Genomic DNA, 17,620 nt, shown 5'->3' on the forward strand with positions numbered 1-17,620 from the left:
TCATGTTATACAATGTATGTATAGTATACATAGATGGTTTGTATTTGCGGTTGGTAATATTTTAGTGACTAAAGCAGATTTTTGAAGCGCCTTACAGTCACTGGGTAAGGCACATAACTGCTTGGTGTTCACCTCTAACAATGACCTGTACTATATACTGTGTGGTTACCATGTCAATACCGGCTCATTGCAAGAGTATATAGTTTGTTTGCCATGATTTTCCCAGGTTCTGGGTAGAAATGTCGGTCAACCTTTTAAAATTTATTTCGTTACCGCGGATTTATGTAAACTGATTTCTTACGATTGTATGCATGGACGGCGGGCACCAGCTCCCCAGAAAAGACGTAGCCTAAAGCTTCCGCAAGCCTCTCAAAAATAGTAGAACTTCAAAAAGTAAAGGTAAAATTGATCATGATCTTCAGCAGGGCTGTGTAGTCGGATAAAAACGACCAGTTAGGTATCCATCGGATAAAAACGGTTGCCCCCCTGCGTACACTGAAGTATGAAAGGCTTGCGTTATTTCTAAATCAAACAAGTTGTTACTACCGATATTTTTGTATTTAATGCTAATTGAATAGGTTAAGTGCAAATGACAGCGCAGGTTTTTTGCTACTTTTGACAGCTTTCAGCATTTTAGGAAAGGATTAATACAATTACAAGGCAACTGTGGATAAATTTGATCAAAATACAAATAAGACAATAACTTCTCGGTTGCATACTACCACTATATAGCTACTGCGACTAAACGCGATTACAAAAAACACGACGAAATAGTGCAAAAATTACAAATGAAAAACAAAAAGATACAGTGTGTAGTGAAGGCACGAGGTGTATGGATTTAATACAAAAAACAACTTATTTCAAAAGATAAGTAACAAAATATGAGCCAACCACTATCTTATTTTAATGCAGGAGTTGACAGCCTGCTAATCAGTAAAAAAAACATGATATAAATTCCTAAATTAGCGAGTCCAAATTGCTATCAGAATTATAAATATGACGATTAAACAAAAAATACATTTAAGACACTAAATATTTAAACAGCTAAAATGCGAATTTACAAGTTAAGCCACGTTACGCGATGTGTAGTTTGTAAAATATATGCAAAAAAGCAATACAATAAAATTGACACGAATGCTGCATGAGGCGCTTAAAAATCGACATCGACAACCGCCCTGAAAACGCGCTAGCAGCTGTAATTAATGAATCGTGGTTTGTTTGAAGATGGAGACAGTCTACAACGCCTACGCGTCTAAACGCAGCCGTGATTCGGGATTTTAGTCTGTGCTTAAAGCACATATGTTGCAGTACAACTAGTAATGGTTCAGCGTCCAGGCCAACTTGCAAGCCAAGTGGCCTTATTCGACTTGTTAAGATGCCGAAAAAAACTTTACTTTTCATTGATTTTAAATTAAATTAGTTGGGCCGTATTGCGTAATGGGAGATTTAAGGTTGAACACATTTAATTCTGTGTTGATAGCCTTATTAATTCTGAAACTTGTAATCAGATGGCACTGTTGAACCTCCAGTTGTATTGGAATGTTAACAAGTTGAGGAACAACCGTTCTTCATCAGGTTAAAGTTGACTTTATTAATATACTATTTGTCGTTTAACCGTCCTTAATAACTTTATGAAGCTTAAGTTTGTTTTCAGTGAACGTAATCGCTTAAAATTCTGCGGCCCACTGGGATTATTGACACGCCCCTATTTGCCGCACACAAGCATTTGCGTGGGAGACATCGTGGTTTACAGAACGGTGAACCGCAACATGCAACACCTTTTTAAAACTCTTGAAGGCCAACTGCTGCTTGCAAAATAGGCCCACAGCTTTTATGGTTTTCGTAGGTGGTAGCTACTTGAACCACCCACGTATTTCAGTAAAATAATTTGAATTTTCTTTCAAATAAACAACTCTGCCTGAATCCGAATGGTGAAAAAACAAACAATTTTGGTTTCACATCAATGATACAGTTTACACCAAGTGCAAAACTTAGTGAACAAAAAATTACTTGGTTTGGATGTTAGACGATAAATATATTTCACTCCTATGAGCATATTTAGTTTCTTATTCAAAACGAATCTATTTGAAAGTTTTGTAATTGGTTTAATCTGTATTCAGTGAATTAAATGTTAAAATTTAGTGTTATAAAAACTGCAAAAACTATTTGGTAAACGGTTACTTTGGAAGCTACCGACTTGACAAGACATTACAAACTAGCGAAGGGTGAAAACAGAAAACCTGGGGTTTCTTAAATCAGATATTAAACCTACGTGACTACATAAAAGCCATACAGATAATAAAGAAACACCCCAAACCCCGATTGCCGCGAAAAAGTCGCCTGGTTTTCTTTCCGAACTGCTCAATACAAAGTCCAACGACAATAGGTGTCTAGTAGCGGCGCGGGGAGGGCGACCTGGACCTGTGCCTATCATGGTGGTGATGGTAATTATCGTTGTACTTGTGATGACGTCGTGGGCTGTGGCTGCGCGGCCTACGAAACTCTTCAGACTGCGCCTCGGCCGAAGACCCTAGCTGCTGCGCCCCTGGCATTGAGTTGTAGCCACGGCCGAAGTGCTCGCTCATTCTTTCCAGCTGGCGTTCCACCGATGTGGCGGCGGCTGAACCGACGTGATGGTTGCGTATGAGCTTCTCAAGACGCGAAATCACCTCGTAGTCGGGCACCGCTAGTGTTGTGACGTCCAGACCGAGCATGCGGGCCACGACCTCGCGGAAGTCGATCAACTGTGGGAAGGGAATTATAGGTTTATTAACAGTTTTGTAATGACTTGAGTAGATTTATGACATAAGTCACTGTTTTTAAATGACTTGACTTGACTTAAGTCTTCTGGACAAATAACTTAATTGTCTTGACTTAGTCTTTAGAACACATGACTTAATTGACTTGACTCAAGTCTTTTGAGAAAAAATGACGTTACGTAAGTCTTTCGGGCAAAATAACTTGACTTGGATTAAGTCTTTTGGACAAATAACTTCTTTTCGGCGAAGTGACTTGACTTAAGTCTTTTGGACAAATGACTTAAATTGGATTGAGTCTTTTGGACAAATGACCTGACTTAGACTTGAAATAAGCGTTTTTATGTAATGTGTATTAAAATTGAATAATTTACCTCAAACTTGACACGTAAAATAATTTGCTTGGTATATGCTAAGTTTTTCTAATTTGTTAAGGTAATGCTCGTTATCGGGCGAGGTTACCAAGTTTAATGTATTATTTTCAGTTTAATAACTTGACTTGGAGTTTACTTGCTTTAATAATGACCTGACTTTGACTTGACTAGATTTGGAAAGTTATAAATGACTTGATTACAACAGTTTTTATTGGGATGACTGTTGTACAAAGTCGAAACTGAGACCAGCTTTCGAAGTGAACAAATTTAGTAATTACAAGTTTTCCCGCATGGGGGTAAATTCGAAATTTAATATGTTTTAATACCGGGTGCCGTTCAAAATGCTATACTACTTCTGTATGGGCTTTGATACTCTTGCTACGTCTTACCACAAGCTCCGACCACCAAAATCTCTGCAATAAAAATCGTTTTTTTTTCACTAGTTTCAATTAAAAAAACCAACCTGTTTCTCTCTGCGCCCAACTTCGGCTAGCAGCGCCTTGCTCGACTTGAGATCATGTGTGACCGACTGTAGTTGCTGGTGCATGCTGCTGTTCGTTTCGCTAGCGTCGTTCTCAGTCATCTTTAGCTCCTTCTTGAGGCAGAAGAGCTTCTTCTTCTGTCGGTCCTTGGTGCTGGTAAGACGCTCCAGCGAGGAAGACAGGTCATCGATCTTGTTGCGTTGCTCCAGCGTGAAAACCTGAACAAGAATTTGAAAGTGTGAAAAGTGTTTCGCAAAGGGTTTATGAGCATGAATTCAGTTAAAAAACGCAATTAATTCAGTTATTAATGAGAGTGCTACTCCAGCGTAACACTTGACCCAAAGCGGAAATTTAAAAGTGTTTCGCGAAAGGTTTATGACCACAGCTTCAAATTCAGTTAAAAACGCCAAACAAAACGTACTAACTGCATGCTCTTATTTCAGTTATATATTAGAGTGCTACCGCAGTGTGGGAGAATTTCTAAGTGGTAAAAGTGTTTCGCAAAGCGTTTATGAGCACAACTTTCAAATTCAATTAAAAAAGCAAATAAAATGTACTAAACGCTCTCATTTCATTTATAAATAAGTGCGCTGCTCCTGCGTATAAAAACGAACGCAAGAGGGAATTTAAAAGTGTTAAAAATGTTTGGGAAAAGGTTTTTAAGCACAGCTTGCAAATTCAGTTAAAAAAAACTCTTATTTCAGTTATATAGCGTTGCTCCAGTGTGAAAACCTCAGACGAAGAGGGAATTTCAAAATGTTTCGCAAAGGTTTTATAAGCACAGGTTGCAAATTCAGCTAAAAAATCGAACAAATCGTACTAATCGCTCTTATTTCAGTTATATATGAGAGTGCTACTCCATGGCGTAAAAACCCGAGACAAAGCGTGAGTTCAAAAATGTTTCGGAAACGGTTTTTACGAGCTTGCAAATTCAGTTAAAATAATCGACTGAGACTAAACGAAAATGACAAAGTATTCAAAATGTTTCGAAAAGGGTTTATGAGTATAGCTTGCAAAGTTGGTTAAAAAAATAATAATTTGATTAAAAAATCTCGCCTGCTCTCTTTTTCTCTCTTTTTTTTTCTCTCTGTTTCTCTATCGCTTTCGCTCTCTCTTTCTCTCTCTGGTACTCTCTCTCTCTCGCCTTTGCTCTTTCTCGCCCTCTTTCTCTTTCTCTCTCTTTCATTCTCTCTCTCTTTCTCTCACTCTCTCTTTCTCTCTCTCTCTCTTTTACTCTCCATTTCTCACACGCCCTCTCTCATTCTCACTCTCTTTCTCTCTCTCTCTCTCTCTCTCTCTCTCTCTTTCACTCTCCATTTCTCTCTCGCCCTCTCTTATTCTCACTCTATTTTTCTCTCTCTCTTTCTCTTTCACTCTCCATTTCTCTCTCGCCCTCTCTTTCTCTCTCTCTCTCTCTTTCACTCTCTATTTCTCTCTCGCCCTCTCTCATTCTCTCTCTCTTTCACTTTCTCTTTCACTCTCTCTTTCTCTCTCTCACTCTCTTTCTCTCTTACTCTCTCTTTCTCACTCTCTTTCACTCTCCATTTCTCTCTCGCCCTTTCTCTCACTCTCTCTTTCTTTCACTCTCCATTTCTCTTTCGCCCTCTCTCATTCTCTCTCTCTTTTTTTTTCTTTCACTCTCCATTTCTCTCTCGCCCTCTCTCATTCTCTCTCTCTTTCATTCTCTCTTTCTCTTTCACTCTATCTTTCTCTCTCTCTCTTTCTCACTCTCTCTTTTTCTCTCTCTCTTTCACTCTCCATTTCTCTCTCGCCCTCTCTCATTCTCTCTCTCTTTCATTCTCTCTTTCTTAATCTCGCCCTCTCTCTCTTTCTCTCTCTTTCTCTCTCTCTCTCTTTTTCTCTCTCTCTCTTTCTCTCTCTTTCTCTCTCTCTCTCTTTCTCTCTCTCTCTTTCTTTTTGTCTCTCTTTCTCTCTCTCTACAATATATATATATATTATTTTGAAGTTGCGTTTTATCCTTGTTATAGATAAAAAAAAGACGTGGTTTAAACCGACCTTTAGCTGATTGGTGTCGGCCAGCTGCGCCTTGAGTTGCGTGACTTTAACTCGTTCGTCACCGAGCGCGTGTTGCAAGCGTTCAATCTTCTTGTGAAGTTTCTGAACCGACACTATGGCGTCGTCGCGGTCGATCATGAGCGCCGATCGCGTGTGTTCCTTCTCGTCCTGTTGCGAGACCTTCTTCCTTAGAAGATCGATGTGTAGTTCTTTGCTCTGCAGTTGCTCTTTTAGCTGCTTAATCTGGAAGCGAAAGGGGAAAGATTGCTTGAGTATTATCACGACTGCGACTTATTGCATAAAAGTCAAAATCCTAGTCTCGAAATTCTGCTTGATCTGGAGTATTGTAATGACTTGTCAAAGTTTGTTAATTTGTATATATTTCCAGGTATTTTGAAAACAAAGTATATATTTCTAGTTATTTTTTTCTAGTTATACTGTAACATTTAGAAATGCTTCACCCACTGGTTTTGAAGCACTGATATAAGGTAAACAAACCATCTACTTTGAACTAGTCCCCACCTTTCTGTGCAGGTTGTGATTGGCCGAGGTCTTTTCAACGAGCGTGTCGCACTCAAGCTTGGCCAGCTGCGTTGCCCTGGCAACCAGCACGTCGGTGTTCATGTCGTAGCCGATGTCGTGCGCCACTCGATCCATTCCCATCGCCGCCGACATGTCTTGCAGGAAGACCATGTACTGGAATAACAAAAAAACACAGTGTTGTTGTCAAGTGTAAAGTCAAAAACGTCGAGTAGATTGGCATCATCTTGATTAAGACGTTTCGATACGAGCTTGTATTATCTTCTGTTAATTTGTAGCCTATAAGATGGTACAAGCTCGTATCGAAACGTCTTAATCAAGATAATGTCGATTGACTCGACCTTTTAGGCTTTGACACGCATTATCGAGCTGCATTACAGATCCGTGCATAGTGAACCCTTGTAAACAAGTCATTTTGAATTGACCCAAGTCCTAGTCAAGTTGTTTCACAAAATAATCAAGTCCCAGTTCAAGTCATCAGTTGCCCAAGTCAAGTCGAACCACTAATATAATAATAAAACGATAAAACATTAAAAATAATAAAATCGTCCGATTAGTATGAGAAATAGCCCAACTAGAAAATTACGAAATAAAACATGTGTAGCAATCTAATCGTTTGAAGTGGAAAACTTGTGATAACTAAATCAATTTTATAAAGGAGTGTTAAATGAAAACACTTAATATCAACCCAAGTCATTTGACTCTTTATTTTCAACCTATACGTCAGTTGTTTAAAAAACTTAAGTCATTTGACCAAAACGACCTAACTTAAAAAGTCATTTGAAGACAGTGACTTAAGTGAACATAAGTCAAGTCAGTGACTTAAATTATTAAACTGAGAAAATCACGCTTAATAAACAGCCGTTGTTTTCTGGCGTTAGGGTGGCCTGCTAAACAATCTTAACGGTGGTTTGCAAGTTTTTGTTCTCTGACTTAATGATGTTTTAAAACGACTCATTGGTTGCTTTCCAAATTTTGCAATGACTGCAGTATAAATAACGATCTTTCGTTGACAAAAATCAGTTGGCAACAAAATGCTTAATTAAGACACTATGTTTCGACCTTAGTAATTTGCCCAAAAGACTTAACCAAGTCATTTGAAAACAGTGACTTAAGTAAAGTTAAGTCATTTTGCCGAAAAAAATGAAGTCAAGTCAAGTCATTTGAAAACAGTGACTTAAGTAAAGTTAAGTCATTTTGCCGAAAAAAATAAAGTCAAGTCAAGCCATTTGAAAACAGTGACTTAAGTAAAGTTAAGTCATTTTGCCGAAAAAAAATGAAGTCAAGTCAAGCCATTTGAAAACAGTGACTTAAGTAAAGTTAAGTCATTTTGCCGAAAAAAATAAAGTCAAGTCAAGTCATTTGAAAACAGTGACTTCTAAGTGCAAATTTAGGTTAAGTTAAGTAATTTTGCCCAAAAGACTTCGGTCAATTCAAGTTATTTGAAAACAGTGACTCAGGTTATTGAACATTGGTGCGAAGCTTATAAAGTTTAAAAACCCTTGTTAACGCAAACCCACCTTCTCTTTATCCTTTCTTAGCGTGTCGGTGCGGATGCTGCCTGAGATCAGTTCGCTCTCTAGATCTCTAAGCCTGTCTTCCTGCTTGTGTGTGGAGTACTCGACGTGCTTGGCTCGCCTTATTGTGTTCTGATAGAGGTCGCACTGCTGTTCCAGCTGCTTGTTTAGCTCAGATACCTGCTCGTCCAGAGCGCCGATTTTCTGTTAGAGGATATATTCGTTTAGTTAAGTGGTTTTTAACCTTTTTCCTTGCTGCTAACCGTTTTAAATTACCAACCAATTCTCGCATCCCTTCTGAATTGCTTAAATAACAAAACCACTGTATTTTATTTTTATACAAAGAACTATTAACACAGTAACACAATACCAAAATGTGAGTTAGTTTTACATTGAAGTGAGCAAAGAAATAATATTTCAGTAATTAATTTTCTTTGATTCAGCATCCCCACACCCCTTGGAACAGTTCTCGCACCCCTTGGGGGTACGAGCACCCCTGGTTAAGAAACCCTGGTTTAGTTGGAAACTTTTCATCGTTTATAAAGATGTTCTTCCGTGCTTGAAAATCTTGGTTCTAATTTGGTTGATGTCTTAGGGGGGCCTTCTTGAAGTATTTTCGGTTTAAAATGAGTTTTATTTGTTTGAAATTTGTCTTGCGCCAGCGTTCGATCTACTAAGAAGGTTTTTTTCTACTTGGAAAATACTTAATAAAAACGTATCCCATATTTTCGTGCGATCTTTGCATAACGGGTTTATTCTGAAAAGCTGTTAAAATTTTTAACACAATATCGTGGGACATCATATACAGATTTTCTAGTCCGCTGCTTTCCATTTTGTTGGTTAACATTTTATTGTAATTGTCGTTCTTAAACAATTTTTTGGGAAAACCAATAGATAGGCCTACAAAATAAAAATACGATTTCGCCTCGTTCCCTTCTGAGCCTGCATAGCTCAGTTGGTAGAGTGACGGTCCCGGCTTAACCGGAGGTCGTGAGTTCGAACCTCACTGCAGGCTAGTTGTTTTTCTAGTCTGGTCTGCTTGCATCATAGATCAACAAATTCGGTGAGTCTGCGATGGCTTTCGGTGTACTATTTAGGGTATGGTATTTTAACACTTTTTAGATATGTTAGGACATCAATACGAACTGCTAATAACTGGTGTCTTATATTTTAACACTTTTTAATATTTTAGGACATCAATTAATACGAACTACTAAGAACAGAGGTCTTATATTTTAACACTTTTTAATATTTTAGGACATCAATGAACACGAACTACTAATGAAGGCGGAAATATTTTTTTAGATGTTTTCAAACAAAGTTTACTTACGGCCATTTTCTCCCTTTCACTTGCCATCAGCTCCTTAATTCTTCCCTTAATCGCCTCCTCTCCTGGATCCAACTCCAAGTAATGGTTGCTAAGCAACTACATATAAAAGAAAACCGTGCGTTTCAGTCATTGGTCATTAGTAGGGTTGGAAACACAACGTACAATTAAAAAACTCTGGCAAAAATGCAGAAAATAACCTGTTTTTATTTTTCTAAATTTTTTTTCGAGTAAAATTATTTTCATAAAAAAAACATTTTCCGTTAAAATTGCTAATATTTGTTATTTAATGTGAATTAACTTTTTTGTTTTGTGATCTAACTATAAAGGCTGGTTCACACTAGACGCGTCTGGCGTTAAGCAGAAAACGTCAGCGCCTAAAGCGTAAAAAACGCTTACCGTCAGACGCGCTTCGTTCACACTACGTAGTCATAGAATACTAACATTTTTAGTAAGTATTCTATGAATATATACGGTAACTAGCGACGCTCGTCAAGGTCACCTTGACTAAATTTATTATAACCAACAGAAAAATGTATTCGAGCATTATTTTGTTTTTTACAAGAAGAGCCTAGGCTTTGAGAAATGCATAACTAGTGTTCAAAACAACCCAAAAATTGCAATTATTTACTTTTGTTTTTCGCAAAGTTTAAGGGTAACAAAAATAGTACTAAATAGGTTTACTAGTTTCTTTCTATTTAGGTCACAATTGATGACCGCCCTTAATACATTGCTTTGTCTTATTATGCCCATTTACCTTGGCGATTGTATCCTTGAATGCTTGGAACTCAGCAACAGAAGCACTAAGGTCATGGTTCAGTCTGTTGTAATCTTCAGAAGAGTTTGTTGCCTACATGTAAATAAAATGGTAATGTTTAATTGACTCACCAAAGTATTGTTTTTGCAAAAACAAAACCCCGCTTACAGTCTAGTCATTCGTAAAATAACTTAAGTCCAATTCATGTATTTTTCAAAAAATTGGTCAAGTCCCAGTTAAGTCATAATTAGAGCAAGTCAAGTCCTTGTTATAAAAAGTTAACATTAAAATACAAAAATTTATAAACTAGCTCAATTACGAGCAATAAAACAACTAAAATATAACAAAAAGCGCAACATATAGCAATCAAATTGTTTTATGTAGAAAAATTAAGATATATAACTGAATTTTATAAAAAAATGCTTATTAAAAACACCTTATTTTAACCCAAGTCATTTGTCCGAAAGACTTAAATCAAGTCCACTCATTTGCCCAAAAGATTTAAGTGAATTCAAGTCATTTGAACACAGCGACTTAAGTCATTACATCACCGCCACTTACCTTTGTCCTTGTTTGTATTAACTCAGTTCTTGAAGACTCCAAAGCTCTTTCCATTGCTTCCAATCGCTCTCGCAAAAGCTCATTTTCTCTTTCCAAACATTCCTTTTTCAAAATTGCGTCTTCACAATCCTAAAAAAATAGTAAAACGTAAATATAATTCAGCTGTGTTAACTTGCAAATTGAACCCATCAAAAAGAAAAGATTGGCCAAATAAAATCTATGATTCTTTACTTACAAAACATATGGCACAGTATTTCTACAATCCTTTAAAAAGATTTGGCCGAAATTATTTTTATTGCATTTGGACAAGGTTTAAATAAACCATGATTCTTTATCTGCAAAATATATAGTACAGTAATTCTACTATCCTTAGTTTTGTGTATTGACATTTTTAATCAAGCTGTGCTGTTTTCGATAAGATATTTGAGCCCATAAATTAAACTGTTGTCAAAATTAACTTAAAAACTGACCAGCAGTTTTGCTTATAAAAAGTGTAATTTGTTTTTATGTACTTACATTTTTATTGTTTATTAATATTAAAACATTTTTTTTAAATCTTATCTTTACACAATGAAAACTATGTGATATATTGTTATTAGAAAGTAGCCAACAAAACAATTTTTTAGGCTTAAATATTTTACTAAACTATTAAATTAATCTGTTTTATGAAAAAAAATTAAACAAAAATTTTTAGGTGGGGACCGACAAGGAAACACATATTCAGCAAGCTTTTCATAAATCTACATTGTTTCAAGAACAAGTTTAAAAACCAACCTTTTTAGACTGTTCCAGTACGTAGTTTGTTTCCGTCATCGATTTTTGTTCTTTTCCAACTTCGGACACAAGGCGCATGATCGTTTCTCGGCTTGCTTTGGTTTCAAGATTGTGAGCGTTGAGTGAATCTTCCAATGTTGCCACACTGCTTTCAAGCAAAATCTTTGCCTCTGAAATCTCTTTCATCTAAATAACAAGAAGAAAATGTCAGGTGTGTGTAGGGTATGCAAAACAGCGCTCATAAGATAAGTTGGTATTAGCCATTAAATCAGTGTTTTCAACCTATGGCTCGCAAAGCAAAATTGGGTTTTTGTTTGGTTGGGTTGCCGACTGCAGTAATTTTATATGGTTGTATTTATTGAAATGGTTCCTAAGCAAAAATTTCTCCGAAACATGAGAATATTGTGAAAGCAATAAATTTTGAGAATATTGTGGAAGCAATAAGACATGGCCAAAATATTTAAATTCGTCCTGAATAATGCTGATTTTCTATGGTATGTTAGCTTTTAAAAATTTAGAAAACTGGGTCGTCAGAGATTCGCTTTTCTACCAATGCTTTGGTTTTTGAGTCACCGAGAAAAAAGGTTAATATCAATACACTGCATTAAATTAATAAACTAACACCCAGCTTTAAATATATTTGGAAAAAAAACAGAAGCCGTGGCGTAAAACCGTTAATTTTTTAGTAATATGATAAATCTTTTGCATTGTATTATATAATAGGTCCAATTTCACTTGCTTAAACATTCAACAACAAATCGTTTTATTCAAGTTATAAGTATTTACAAATTTGTCTAGCTGCTGTTATTGTCACACTAGGGTTTTTGTTTTACATTTATAAATATTACTATTCAGAAAGGTTAAAGCTGCTTCTAATTTTACAACTATGTATGTGTAGCATTAAAGATAGTTTTATGTTTTTGTTAACTAATCATTATAAAAAGAAGGATAAATAACATAAAGACACCCTAGTAAGCTCTGAATTAAATTAGCCTAGTTAGTAATCAAATACCATTGTAAAGCGACTTTTGACAATAGAGTCCTTTGCTTCACTTACCTTTTCAATTATTTGGTCTGAAGCTTCAACCACATCAGTGGTCACTGGAATGTGCAAAAGATCGGTGATTTTTATCAAGATGTCTTTAATCTTTCTGTCCTGAGCCTCTGTGGTTTGTTCGGCCTCTTCTGTTGCAATTGCTCGATCCCTATTCAATAAAAACCTCGATTTTAGCACAACGAAACTTTTCGCAAACTACAAACCTGAATGTGAAATTCAGTCCCTTTTATGTAAAGTCAGCTGACTGAGCAAAAATTTAGATTTCTCATAATTAGTGTGTGAGTTTTTTACACTGTCTTAATTTAGATGCTCTGTGGTGACAAGAGTATGTAAATGCCAGTTAAAAAAATAATATTTATTGTCAATTTATGCACAATCAATTAAAATTTATATATATCCATTCTTCAAATTATATACGAAAGCAAGCAGGACTAAACACACTAAAGAGTGTGATATTTTCTCCCAATTTATATTCTCCAGTAGGATAAAGTGCGTTATTTATATTTTAGAATATTTTTCTTGTATTATTTTTCTGATTATAAGTTGAGATTTCAACAGTAAATACACAAAAAAATAATTAAAAATAGCATTACAATATTTTACCCTTAATTCTATGTCAGGATATGATATTTCTATGTCCTGGTTATTTGTTAAGATGAAAGAAAGGTTATACTTTAAAACACACTACTTTACCACATTTTGTTTAACTCTATTAATAACTGTTTTTGAAGATTAGAAGCTGTCATTATGGAATATTAGAATGATTGAAAAAACATTTTTGGGTCAAGTAGAAGAATATCCGGTTCGACAAGCTTCTCGTGACCCACACAACCCACCAGACCCTGTAAGTGTGTCAACTCGGTGAATCCCACACCCAACCAACCCCCGCACACATAAATAATCAAAAAAAAAAATTCCGGGTTAAGTTACCGTAGACGAGCTTCCAGTTCGACAATCTTCTCCTGCGCATCTCTGTTGCTTTTCTGGAGGGCAGCGATCATAGATGAGCTCTGTGTGGTTGCTTGCTCCAACGCTCCAGAGTCGCTCTCTGCTGTGCGAATTCGGTCCCTCAAAGCCTGAATAAAAAATATAGACCTTGCTGCAATGGCTGCAAATACACTGTAGCTGAAGGTATAATTTTTGAAAGCTGGGTTAGTATTGAATTAAAATTTACACTTGCCAGTCGGCGATTGTCCGGCAATTAGAATTTGCCCGGGCAAAATAATACTCGCCAGAATGCTGCCATCTGTGAATTTACATTCAATTTTTTTTTTAAATATTTTACCTGCCTTTCCATTTTGTGGGGGTATATATACGTAGTTGTCGTATGGCTGGCCTTGATTGTTTACTGGACAACCAATTTTTAATTCTGTTTAATGAACAAGCACAAAACACGTTACAAATTTTACCAAGTTTGCTTTATAAAACAACTAGTAATTTTTTGCTCAAGGACCAGTCTGGCAAATGGGTGTCAATCAGCACTCGCCTGGAGCGAAGAACTCACATTGGTGAGCGGGTGTGTGCAATATGCCTTTGGAGAGCAGTTTACTAATAAAAATCAAAAGTATAGTTCTTTTCATTGCTTTGACACTTAAATTTAGTTTTTTATGTTTTTCATTTATTTTTTAGGTTTTCAAAAAATTACCTCTTTTTTCTGGATAATTTTTTCAAAATTTAATTACTTATAATAAAAGAAAATACATACAAAATAAGTACAAATATCTCATATTTTCTCCTTGACATTTTTTATGTTAACATACATATCTTGTGTTCTACACAAATGTTTGTTGTCTTTTAGAAGTAAAATAATATAATAAAAAGATATTTACCAAAGAAAATAGTTATGCAAACTCTAACATTAACAGGAAATATTATTTAAAACGATTTGCACACCTGTATTACAGCAGTTTGTCTTTGTGCATTTTCACTCATAATATCCATCTTTGCTTTGAGTTCACGCAAGTAGTTGTCTTTTAGATCCATTTTGGAGCGATAATCTCTAATCTGGGGAACAAGCATACAGTTACCATATATAATATTTGCTAAACCGATCTTTTACAGTTTTCCTAAAATTATTTTACAAAAAAAAATAAGTTAAAAAAATGACAGAACTTTATGACAAAATTTTCATTTTTAATATTTGCATATGAACAAACTTGTTTAAATTGCTTTTAAACCAGACAAAATTCACTACAGTACACTATTTACAAAACGTCTGTTTTTTAAAAAAAGTACTTTATTAGAATACCCCTATATATATATACCTCAGCAGACAGATTTTCAGTTTTCATTTGAAGGGCTGCCACTTCTCCGCGGTCACCCAGAACTGGATCTGTCAATCTATGGTCCCAAGAAGTGTGCTAAAAAATTGAAAAAATAATTAACATGTGCTATTAACAAGGTAGTTCAATGAAACATGTACACACAAATGTGTGTTAACAACTGTAATCTAGCTCTTCTGAAAGTGCTTTTTGACCACGATTACGGCTTGCGTATCATTAGAACACTGAAAGCTATTGCAGACTCACAGAATCTGTCGATCTATAATGCAAGCAGGGCAGGCTAGAAAAACATATAGCCTGTAGTGAGGTTCGAACTCCGGACCTCCTGTTATACCTGCACCGTTGCTTTACCAACTGAGCCATACAAAGGCTGACCAACAGATTGGGTGAGTCTGCAATGGCTTTCGGTGTATTACCAAATTTTAAAGAAGCTATGATTTTTGCTGGATAGCCCTACTGGTGTTATGAAGACTATTACAATGCACGTAAAATACTTACAGCATAACTTCTTGATGGTGAATATTGATTTGGAATCCTTGGTGATCTAAAAAAGGATTAACATTCAAAACTTATATACTAGCCACTAGGGATTGCATGAATATCACAAAATATACGCCTGGGTTTACTGATAATGGTACAATTGGAATATCTGCCGATAGTATCACCAGCCCATATAAATTGTCTATAAGTCAAACTGAACCATTTATGGTTACATATGTCAGGCACAGCTGTGATCAGAAATGTCTGATTCTGATATTTTATTTCAGTACCCAGGATTTTAGAATTTTATATACAAATTATCAATATTGGTTACCAAATGACATCATTACTGCGCTTACAACAATCAAAGTAGAACTGTTGAAAGGTCATTTTTTTAATTCATTAGACCAGTGGTTCTCAACCGGGGGTCCACAAAACGTTTTCAGGAGGTCTGCAAAAACTTCTAAATATACCTTAAGTAAAATAATTAACACTGGAAAACATGCTTAATCACAATTTGGTAAGTGATAAAATCACACTGTAAAATGTTGTAAATCGCATTGTGACGTAACAAATCGCATTGAGTGTGACGTAACACTTCAATTGTAATGTAACACAAATAGATTGTTAAATGAATGGCAGGATTATTACAGTTTCCATGTACTGGATTTGGAAAAGATGACATGCGTTTATCTATTCTAGCATTATCGAAAACACAACCACGCATTTAAAGACTGTCTCGGAGATGCAGCAGCAGAAATCACATAATTTGTTATAAAGTAATTTAGTGTTGTCTATTAATTTATTCAACATAAGGTACACTATAGGCAGATATACTGAATTATTAAAAAGAGCTACAAACGCAGATATTCTACCAGAAATATGTAAGGGGTCTGCGACCATTTGAAAGCATCAAAAAGGGGCCACGGGTGCAAAAAGGTTGAGAACCATTGCATTAGACCAAGACTTGTCTTAGCGTTAAAAAGTTAGTTATCTCCAGCTGCCTTTTTTTCTTTTCAAAAGGTTACCTTTCACATTTTAATCGCTGTGTTTAATCGCAAATCATAGCTGAAATTCTTGTACTTATTTGGTATCAGATCGGCACAGATATGGCTCTAGTATCGGACGAGTTCTAATCATACCACTTTGCCTTTAATATCGGTACTAATCCGATATTATTAGACATCCCTAGCTGTGATCTTGTCAGAGTAAGACACATATAGTTTTGGGCCCCCTTGAAAACAATGGTCCGCCTATTAAAAGCTCACCCCAGTCCGTTGGCCCACCATGCTTTTGTTTACTATCTGAATTGGCATATTTTCTCAAGGACCCAGTAAAATATTAAATTATATTTTCAATATTTAGCAGTTGGAAAATAATTTTTGGAGGCTTATTGATTGACAAAGAACAAATGTGTCCCATTTTATGTACAAATGATACCATTACAAGCATAAAAGCTGACACCAAAAATTATGTTGGTAATATATAACTTACACAGTTGATAGTTCATTGATAACTTCATCTTTCTTTTCCAGTTCTCTTTTGTAGGAGTTTAGTTTTGCCTGGAGCTGAACAATTAAAGAACATCACTTGTAATTACTATTTGCGAAAAGACATCTTGCAGCCGCAATCATTATATGAACTTATATATATATATATATACATTAGAGATGTTCATTACTTTCGGATACTCATTAAGCAGTATTGTGATCTGAAGCCTAATTACAACAATACTACATAGAAACAAGCTACATAGTAATAGCTCCAGTTGTTAACTTATTACTGTTTGCCAAATTACCTTCCAAGGCAAAATTATTGATAAAATTATTTATTATAATAAGTTAGTATTGATGAGTAAAGATATTACTAGTTGTCATCAGGGATCGGCTCTGATCTGATATTATAATTGGACATTCTAATATATATATATATGTACAGTGTGTGTATTTGCTAACAAACAAGTTGGTTCTTCAATTAACATCATATGGAGGGTAGTTTTTGTAGGTAAAATCATTTAGTATACAAAAATTGTTGGAATATTTGCATTTATGTTCGTAATGAAATCATGTTTTGCAACAATTTTATGTCTTTAATTCTCACCTAAAGATAATAATTTACATTTCAACTGTTTAGTTTTCATTCTCACCTCTGTTATAGCACGCGAATTGCTTGATGAGTGGTGATAATCACTTGACATGAGCAGGTCATGGTTTTCATTTACGTCAATCAAATGACCTCTGTGTTTCGACATGATTTTACAAAATAATAAAAAACACCTAAGAAAGCAAGGTAGGTATAATTAAAGCAACTGGTGTCCAGTAAAGCCACATAGAACTAACCTTTTGTCTCTAACTATGTCTTTCTACTGTTATACTTTTGGCATAACAATACTACAAGTGATTTTGCCTAACTATGATTTTTAAATCGTATATTAATTTATTTTGATAATGTTCTTTGATAAGTTAGATCGCTTTGAGTACTATGTAAAACTTTTAACTGAAAATCTAGTTTGTCACTAGAGTTATGAGGTATTTGCTTTTCAGCCCAGTTTTAGTTTTGTGACCTTCGTAAAGTTTTAAGAAAATATTAATACCCTATCCCTGAATAACTGCTGGTCGAGTCATCGCTTATTAATATTTTTGGATTTTTGATAAAAATGTGATTGCTTGCTTAGTTAGATAGCTTTAAATAATGTGG

General features: G+C 35.4%; 1 protein-coding gene and 1 non-coding gene across 2 annotated transcripts; one reads left to right on the forward strand and one right to left on the reverse strand.

The window, feature by feature from the left end:
• Window positions 1-548: 548 nt before the first annotated feature.
• Window positions 549-17,195, reverse strand: LOC146141012 (coiled-coil domain-containing protein 170-like). Its single transcript, XM_083391247.1, has 16 exons — window positions 17,070-17,195; window positions 16,418-16,491; window positions 14,942-14,987; window positions 14,426-14,521; window positions 14,055-14,165; window positions 13,092-13,237; window positions 12,162-12,309; window positions 11,105-11,290; window positions 10,331-10,459; window positions 9,770-9,862; window positions 9,016-9,111; window positions 7,689-7,889; window positions 6,151-6,324; window positions 5,629-5,871; window positions 3,594-3,830; window positions 549-2,744 (listed from the first exon to the last, which is right to left on the reverse strand). The coding sequence occupies exons 1-16, from the start codon at window positions 17,172-17,174 to the stop codon at window positions 2,391-2,393; spliced, it is 2,439 nt and encodes an 812-aa protein (XP_083247373.1). The 5' UTR covers window positions 17,175-17,195; the 3' UTR covers window positions 549-2,390.
• On the forward strand, window positions 8,626-8,700 carry Trnap-cgg (transfer RNA proline (anticodon CGG)). The gene has a single exon. It is a non-coding gene; the product is annotated as a tRNA-Pro (tRNA).
• Window positions 17,196-17,620: the final 425 nt, after the last annotated feature.

This window comes from Ascidiella aspersa, chromosome 6 (genome assembly GCF_963924565.1).
Source record: "Ascidiella aspersa chromosome 6, kaAscAspe10.2, whole genome shotgun sequence".
In the NCBI taxonomy this organism is placed as follows: Eukaryota; Metazoa; Chordata; class Ascidiacea; order Phlebobranchia; family Ascidiidae; genus Ascidiella; species Ascidiella aspersa.

Excerpts from the sequence above, each read along its gene's own strand:
- LOC146141012 (XM_083391247.1), bottom strand. The coding sequence starts at position 17,174 with ATGTCGAAACACAGAGGTCATTTGATTGACGTAAATGAAAACCATGAC. Across the intron at positions 14,522-14,941 it reads CACCATCAAGAAGTTATGCT|CACACTTCTTGGGACCATAG; the intron begins GTAAGTATTTTA and ends TCAATTTTTTAG. Across the intron at positions 9,863-10,330 it reads TAATACAAACAAGGACAAAG|GCAACAAACTCTTCTGAAGA; the intron begins GTAAGTGGCGGT and ends ATTTACATGTAG.